The sequence below is a fragment of the Thecamonas trahens genome (genome assembly GCF_000142905.1).
Source record: "Thecamonas trahens ATCC 50062 unplaced genomic scaffold supercont1.10, whole genome shotgun sequence".
Classification (NCBI taxonomy): domain Eukaryota; order Apusomonadida; family Apusomonadidae; genus Thecamonas; species Thecamonas trahens.
The window spans coordinates 161,101-169,332 of record NW_013657670.1 but is presented as its reverse complement, the minus strand read 5'-3'; the positions used below and the strand labels follow the sequence as shown (position 1 = coordinate 169,332).

The following is an 8,232-nucleotide window of genomic DNA, read 5'->3' as shown; positions in this document are numbered from 1 at the left end:
CCCTCCATACTAACCCCCCCCCTCCCTTCCCCTTCACGGCGGCAGGATGACCGAGAGACTGGAGTCGGGAGCGAGACTGGAGGAGCGAGCCAGGGATCAACAACAGGTGTTGGCAGCAGAGGAAGTGGTACTGCCAGCAGCGGACAGAACGGCGGACAGAACGGCGGCAGCGGCAGTGGTGGTGGTGGTGGTGGCGGTGGCGGTGGCGGTGGTACTGCTACTGCGGCGGCAGAGAGCCCACAGGCGCCGGCGCGGAAGAGGCAAAAGACGCTGGGCGACCCGGCACCGGCAGGCTCGACTTCGGCAGCAGCGGCGGCGGCGCTGGCCAAGCTCGTGCGCAAGGCGTCGGTGGCTGGCGGGAGCGGGGGTGGGTCTGGCACAGCAAGCTCGGGCGCAGCGAGCCGGAGCACGGCTGGGGCGAGCGAAAAGGGCTCACGCGGCTCTCGTGGCAAGGCCAAGCGGCGTGCGGATCCGCTGGCCATGCTGCTCGAGTCGATGGCAGCAGAGCAAGCGACGGTCTCAGGCTCTGTCCGCGCCGCGTTTCCGGCGGCCACCTCTGCGCCGCCGCCACTGCGGTCGCGGCTGGAGGCGCCGGTGCGAGCGCAGATGAGCCTGTCGGCCGCTGGCAACCTTGCGACGTGCAAGGTGGTCTCGCTCCAGGCGCCGCACGTCGGCGAGATGAGCAAGCCGACACGGGTGCTCTCGCGGTCGGTCAAGACGCCGGCGGGCGCGCTCGAGGTGGTCTCGACGCGCAAAGTTGCCTCACGGCGCGACCCCATCATGCGCGCCTGCCGCCGCGTTCTCAAGACGCTACTCGCCGACTCGCGCTCAGAGCCGTTCCGCGAGCCGGTCAATGCCATTGCGCTCGACATTCCCACGTACTTTGACATTGTGCGGTGCCCCATGGACCTCGGAACCATTCAGGCGCGCCTCGACCGCGGCGCGTACGCCACCCCGGCCCAGTTTGCCGCCGACGTCCGGCTGGTCTTCTCCAACTGCACCCTCTTTAACTCGCCAGACTCGGCCATCTACACCGATGGTGTTGCCCTCCTTGCCGTCTTTGAGGATCTCTACGCCGCCCTCAACGAGCAGCTCGACACCGAGCTCACCGCCAAGTACCAACAGCTTGCCATCCTTTTCAAGGTCTACGATGAGATGTACCTGCAGTTCAACCAGCTCGAGGGCGCAGGCTCAGACGCGCTCGCGTCGCGGCCCAACTCGGCCGGTTCCGTCTCGTCGTCCGGCTCGACGTCGAAGGCCTTTCCTATGGTCTCGGCGTCTGCGCCGACTACGCCGTCCGGCCGCCACTCGGCTTCGCGGGCGCACGCATTTATGCCGTCTCCGGCGTCGGCGTCGCAGGACCCGACTGCGCGGTCGGCCGGCTCTACCCCGCTTGTCGGCTCTGACGCCGGCGGCGCCCGTCGCCGCCCGCCCAAGGCCATCGAGCCGCTCACCTTCAAGGCCCGCCGCCGCCTCGCCGACAAGCTCCGCCATCTCACGCCTGACAAACTTGGCATGGCGCTTGGCATCATCATCGAGCTTGAGCCCGAGTTTGCCGACCTCGTGGCCAAGCCCGAGTTTGTCCTCGAGCTCGACGCCCTCTCGCAGCCAACGCTCCGCACCCTCCAGCGCTTCCTCAAGGTAGTTGCCGATCTTTAATCACTCTGTGCTCAGTGGTGGACGAGCGAAGATGACGGGACCCACTCGTCGTACGACGAAGGGAGTCCGATGTAATGGATGCGCACAAAGGCCACCCCGTCGACCAGCCTGTGCCCGAGCATCTCGATCTCCCGCCCGTGTCCATTGGGGCCGGCGGGAGCGCGACCGAGACCACCGCCGCCGTCGCCGCCACCTTGCTCTCCACAGCACTCAGCGCGTGCTGCAGGACCGAAGAAAAGACCGTTCGCCCGCGGCTCGCTGGCACCGCCACGCCGTTGGTAGTCTTGGCCTTTTTGGCCGCCGGCGCCTCGCGCGCCGCGTCCAGCGCCCCGTTGATGTATCCATAAATAGATGTCTTGTTCGGGTCCGCCGCAGGCGCGGCCTGCCCCACCACGCTCCCTGCCGGCCGCACCGGCAAGCCCACAATCGGCGCCGTCAGCTCGCCCAGATCGCTCAGCCGCCGCTTGGACTTGGGAGCCTTGGCCTTGCTCCGTGACTTGGACTTGCCTGCCTTGCTCTTGCTCTTGCCCTTGCTCTTGCCCTTGCCTGCGAGACGACGTCCGCCGCCATGGCGCGACCGGGCCGACGACCCATACTCGTCGCCGTAGCTAGACTCGTCGTCATACGACTCAAAGTCCCGATCATCGCTGTCATCGTCGCTGTAGTCGTCTGAATCGGCCGTCGCAGCCGCAAGCGCCAGTCGCGGCGGCCGGGGCAGATACGACTCGGACGGCAGAACCGTGTACGGCGGCGGAATTGGTGCCGCCGGCGAGACCGACGGTGATGGATGCATCGACGGGAGCGGCGACTCGGACGGCGGCGCAAGACCAAGGAGCGACGACGGAGCTCCGCCGAGCACGCCCGGCTCCACCATCCCGCCTCCGCTGCTCCCGTCGCCGAGGCCCAGGCCCAGGTCGCCATCGAGCTGGTCATACACGCTCGACGCCAGCGCCATGGTCGACGCTAGCGCAAGCTCCGGCACCGCGTCAAGCGAGCCAAACAGGCCGCCGAGATCGTCAAGAAACGAGCTCGGCGCAACGTCTTGCACCATCGGCGCCGCGGGCGCCGAGCCGGGCGCCGTCAGTGGCATCCGCTTCCGCTTCCGCGACGGTGTTACCAGCGCGTCAAGCACGCTCGCTCCCCCGTCCAGCCCACCTGCCAGTGGCGACGTCGGAACACTCATGTCCAGTCCGTCTCCCCACAGCAGCGTCGCATCCACCAGCGCCGACGGCGACGGCGGCATCGACGCTTGCGCGCTCACCATCTCTACATTCGCCATTCCTCCGTTGTTGTGATTCGGCTGCAATACGCGATCTGCAGCCATACTCTATATACATGGCTATCATGAGTATGTGGGGAATAGTGTTCTCCTTTGAGACTGTTGGCGGAAGAGGATGAAGGCGACGGGGAAAAAAAAACACCACACACATCATTCCCCCCTCCCTAAAAACCAGCCTCTTCCCTCCCCCCCCCCGGCCGGGTGACCCGCTTCCCTGCCACGAGCTATTTGATCCGAATCGGCTGATGTCCGGATGGGCCGCCCGGTCTGCAGGGGACCCTGTTTGAGGCAAGGATGGCCGATTCCGGTGCCTCTTGCTCCCATAAAGCGGGTAGGGGGGTAGTTGCAGCAATGCGCGGGGGGAATATCGGCTTTGCCTGCCCATATCTGTCCAACACAGCTAGGAGACCGGCCATCTGTAGCCGCGAAACCTGCCAAGAAAGGAACAGCCGACCGCGAGCCGAATCGAGGCCAGTCCGACTCGACTCAACTGAGCACCTTCCGGACGGTGCGCTGGGGCGCAGGGAGTGACCCCAGAGTGGAGGCCTGGAGGATGACAGGGGTTGGGTGCAGGGAAGGCGGAATATGGATTGGAATGGCATGTGTCATTGTACTCTCTCCTCAGCACAGCGCTATCTGGCTCTACGTACGTGACCCAACGACTCTAGTCAATTTGCGGCGAGACGAGAGGGTAGCAGAGAATCGTCAAAGTTTTGGTGCTCCCCGGAAGCCCAGCTAATAACTTCCTCCACCACCGTCCACCGCCATCCACCACCACATCGGCTGTTGTTGAACTAAGGCCGTGCGGCTGATGGTCCCGTAGACGGCGGCGAGGTGATGATGACTGAGCGCGTGGCGTCGTCGTCGTCGTCGTCGTTGTTGTCAGCGTTGTCAGCGTTGGGTGCCGCGAGGGGCGGTCGGGGAGCGAGGGCGATGGGCGATGTCGAGGACGAGACGTCCGAGAGCGGCTCGGCGACGTCGTCAAACATGGTGAGCCATGAGCGCATGGGTGGGCGGGCGGGGGCGCGGTGCCGGATGTGGCTGCAGGCGTGTGGGTGGGATGGGCGAGGGCCGAGCCGGCGCGCGGGCCCGATGCCACCGCGTCAGCAGAAAGCGAGTCGCGAACCGACTTGATTGCAGTAAAGAGCTCCTTCATCGAGGGACGGTGGGCACGGTTGAAAGACCAGCACGCACGCATGAGCTCCGGCAGCGGGTCGATAGCCTCCCACGCGTCGAGCTCACCGGGCGGGAGGGTGAGGTCATGGTAGCGATCGCGTGCTTCAGAGAGAAAGGCAAACGGCTTGGTGCCGGTGAGGACCTCGTACATGACGAGGCCGAACGAGTAGACGTCTGCGACGGCATCGGCAACGCGCTCGCCGGAGAGCACCTCGGGCGCGGCGTACCGGAGGGTGGCGCCAGTCTTGTGCTGCTGCGGGGTCGAGAGGCCAAAGTCAGCGAGCTTGGCGCCGCACGAGCGATCGAGCAGGATGTTGCGGAGCTTGATGTCGCGATGGGCGACACCCATGGCGTGCAGGTAGACAAGGCCTGAGGCGACGTCGGCAAGGATGTTGACTCGCGCGGAGAGGTTGAGCGGCGGCGAGCGCGACGAGTGAATGGCAGCGTGGAGGTCGCCGCCGTCGAGGTACTCCATGACAATGCCATAGCGGTCTTCGTCCTCCTTGGCGCACACGCCCATGTACAGTACACAGTTCGGGTGGCGGAGCTCGGCGAGGAGCGCGGCCTCGGACATGAACTGGTCGATGTTCTCGATCTTGGTCAGGAACTTGACCGCCACGTCGACGCCGAGGTACTCGGCGCGAGTCACCGTTCCGAACCCACCCTTCCCGATGGGCTCGTTGTGGAACATGAGGTTGCTCCACGAGATGCGATGCTTGCGGTTCTTGAACGACGGCGAGCTGGGCGCCGGCGCGAGGCTCCCCCTCCCAGCCGCGGTGTCGATGACCAGCCGCTGCCGGCGCGAACCGGTGGCCTGCCCGCCCCGGCCCGACGGCCCGGCCAGCGGACCCGAGGTGGAGGTCTCAGTATCGGTGTCGCCGGCACCATTAGCGGGCCCGGTGCCTGCCGACGCTGCTGACGGCGACGACGCAGTGTCCGGCCCGAGTGGAGCGGTGGCGCCGTCGGCGCCGTCGGCAGCTGTGGGCGAGACAACAGCAGCAGCGGCGGCGGCGGCGTCGGCCATGAGTGGGGTGTACCTGCGGTCGGGCGAGAGGGCCGACGAGCCGGCTGCGGCGGCGGAAGCAGCATCCGGAGTCTGGGCCGTCCGTGGCGGCGCGATCCACACGTGCTGCTCCAGTTCGGCGGCCGAGGCGCGGTCCTCGGGCTCAAAGGCAAAGCAGCGGGCAAAGAACGCGACGCATGCCGGCGAGATGTTGTCTGGGAGCTTGGGCCCGGTCTTTGTGGTGCCGATGTGGAACATGGCGGCTTGCGGCTCAAACTCGGACCATGGCGGCGAGCCGGTGAGCATCTCGATGACGGTGCAGCCGACAGACCAGATGTCGGACTTGTGCGAGCCACCGCGCTGGCGGATGACCTCGGGCGCCATAAAGTTGGGCGTGCCAACAACCGACGCAAACTCGGCCAGGTGTGAGAGCGACTTTGAGGCGCCAAAGTCGGCAATTTTGCAGACCTGGTGCGAGCCAAAGATGGCGAGCAGGATGTTGGCCGATTTGATGTCTCGATGGACAATGTCCTTGGCATGGAGGTAGGCGAGGCCGTTGAGGATCTGCTTGGTGTACAGCTGAGCGGCAGCTTCGTCGAGCCCGTTCTTGTCCATCTTTTTGATGAACGACTGGAGCGAGCCGCCGGCCACGTACTCGAGAAACAGATGGAGGGTGATGGAGCCATCGGCCACAACCTTGTTGACGCCGATGTACTTGACGATGTTGGGGTGGTCGAGCGTGCGGAGCATGTCGATCTCGCGCTCGATCTCGGCCAGGCGCGACTCATGGACCTTGTCGTCCATGCACACGAGCTCCTTAACCGCCATGACCGTGTGGTTGTCGAGATCTTGTCCGACGTAGACCTTGCCCTGAGCGCCGAGCCCGACGAGTTTGCCCTTCTTCCAGCGAATCGTCCCTGAGACTCTCTGGACGACAGCGTCCGACGGCTCGGGTGCCACAGGCTCAGGCTCGTCGTCGTCGGTGTCTTCGCCGACGTCGGCGGCATGAAGCGGGACGCCCGATGCGCGGTTGTGAATATCGAGCGCGCGTGAGAGGTAGGCCGGGAGCGGCGGCGAGGTATGGAGTGAGTCGTCGGCGGCGGTGGCGTAGGCGACGACGGCTGACCACGAGGACTCGCCGCCGGCGTTGCGGGCCTGGAGGCGGAAAAAGTAGATCCGATTCGGGTCGAGTGGGGCGACGGTGGTGTGAAGCTGGCCGCCGCCGTACGAGTTGGCAAACGAGAGCGCAAGCTTGGAGGCCTGCTCAAAAGCCGACTCGAGCGAGGCGTCGTCGTCGGGCGACGTGGCTTGCCTGTTGAGCAGCCGCGCAAACTGGGCTGGCGGCTCGTCGGTCACTCGCGGCCCGGGTGCCATGGCGAGGATGTAGCCCTTGACGGCGGTGGGCGAGATGGCGGCGTCCCACGAGAGCGTGATCGACGTCGATGAGCAGCCCTGCGAGACAGGAGGCGCCATCCGCTGCGGCGGTCCGGCGTGGTCGGTGATGAGCAGAATAGTGTCTTTGCCACAGCGGACAAGGTCGCCAAACGAGAGGCGCGCCATAGACTTGCGGGCGACAGGCTGCCACGGCAGCGACTCGAACGACTGCAGTGCCGAGAGGTTCGGCTGCGAGCAGACCGAAAGGCCGTTCTTGGACGTGGCCTTGACCACTACCGGCCGCAGCGAGCCGAGCTCAGACGAGTGCTGGATGAGCGCGTGCTCGCGCGAGAGGTACTTGGAGGCGGTGTAGATGGTGATGCGCTTGTGGCGATCTGACGGCGGCGCCGGTGGCTGAGTGCCTGGCGTGGCGCGGCCGACGATGCAGCTCTCATGGTACTGGATGACATGATGCTGACCCTCGCCTGGCCCGTGCAGGACCTGGATCACCATGTCCTGCTTGGACACGTCCTCGGTCATCGTTCCTCCGCCGGTGTAGTTGAAAGTATCTGAGAGATCGTGGCGGGTCGGCGGCTCTGTCCCCACAATGTTGGTGACCAGAATGACGACGTTGGCGGCGCGGATGGCCGACATGATGGCCAGCGGCGCCTGCTCCGACGCCGTCTTGTTCGATCCAAGAAACCGATAGTCCCGCATGGCCTCTTGCCCCGCCGGCGGCGCCAGATTGGTCCCGTTCCGCGAGCCGCAATCGCAGACAAAGAACTGCCGCAACGACGGCTCGTACCAGATCTTAAAATGAACCGAGGAGACGGTCTGCGAGTCGAGGACGTCGATGGTGGGCGGAGCGCCACTAGATGCACCACCGCCTCCTCCAACACGTCCACCGCCAGCCACATCCGAACTCGATCCACCTCCAGCAAGGGCCTCAAAGCCAGGACGGACAGGCTCCTTTGCCGCCCGTGACTTGAGTCGTGCCCTGTCGCGACCAAAGAGCATAAAGCCTGCCTCCACCGTCACCACCCGCTTCCTCCGAGCCTCGGGCGGGCCCTCCTCCACCTCGCACACCAGTCGGGGGTGGTCCGACATGTCGCCCTGTACCTGTGACGAGGCTTGTATGTATGTATGTATGTATGTATGTATGTATGTATATAGTGTTTGTGGTGCGTGTGTGTGTGTGTGTGTGTGTGTATGTGTGTATGTGTGTGTGTGTGTGTGTGTGTGTGTGTGTGTGTGTATGTGTGTGTGCGTGTGTGGTGTGTGTGTGTTGGGCAAGTGTGACAAGAGGGGTGGGGGTGGTGGCTGTGGGTGGTGGGGGGTGGTGGGAGTGTGGCTTCCATTCGGTGGGGGAATGTGGCAGAGAGGGGATGACGGGGGGGATTGGGGGGATTGGGGCGATACCTGGGGTTAGTTGATGTGGATGGAGATGGCTCATGAGTTTAAATCTCATTACCATCTCTAATCCATGTTACCCACTACCCATGTACTGTCCGTCATCATCCCTATCCCTATCCCCCTACCCATCGGCCTTCTCCCCTGCTCCCCCTCCATGCCTCACCCCTTCGACCACCCCACCCCACCACTGGCAACAACACCCCACACCCCACACCCAACACGCCAACACACCCAACACACTCCCAGCACTCCAACATCTCAACACACCACTCCTTCTTCCTCCCCTCTCTCCCTCTCCCTCTCCCTCTCTCCCTCTCTCCCCTTCCCG

At 64.9% G+C, this 8,232-nt stretch overlaps 3 protein-coding genes across 3 annotated transcripts; 1 reads left to right on the top strand and 2 right to left on the bottom strand.

Moving 5' to 3' along the window:
* Positions 1 to 46: 46 nt before the first annotated feature.
* Positions 47 to 1,645, top strand: AMSG_02732 (uncharacterized protein; the record flags this gene model as incomplete). The annotated part of the gene is made up of 3 exons (XM_013905119.1): positions 47 to 63; positions 237 to 1,577; positions 1,630 to 1,645. The coding sequence occupies 3 exons, from the start codon at positions 47 to 49 to the stop codon at positions 1,643 to 1,645; spliced, it is 1,374 nt and encodes a 457-aa protein (XP_013760573.1).
* Positions 1,646 to 1,670: 25 nt separating this feature from the next.
* Positions 1,671 to 2,923, bottom strand: AMSG_02731 (uncharacterized protein; the record flags this gene model as incomplete). The annotated part of the gene is made up of 2 exons (XM_013905118.1): positions 1,671 to 1,787; positions 1,826 to 2,923. The coding sequence occupies 2 exons, from the start codon at positions 2,921 to 2,923 to the stop codon at positions 1,671 to 1,673; spliced, it is 1,215 nt and encodes a 404-aa protein (XP_013760572.1).
* A 996-nt stretch (positions 2,924 to 3,919) lies between these two features.
* Positions 3,920 to 7,647, bottom strand: AMSG_02730 (STE/STE11 protein kinase; the record flags this gene model as incomplete). Its single annotated transcript, XM_013905117.1, has 3 exons — positions 7,424 to 7,647; positions 4,038 to 7,381; positions 3,920 to 3,979 (listed from the first exon to the last, which is right to left on the bottom strand). Exons 1-3 carry the CDS (start codon positions 7,596 to 7,598, stop codon positions 3,920 to 3,922), a joined length of 3,579 nt encoding a protein of 1,192 aa, XP_013760571.1. The 5' UTR covers positions 7,599 to 7,647.
* Positions 7,648 to 8,232: the final 585 nt, after the last annotated feature.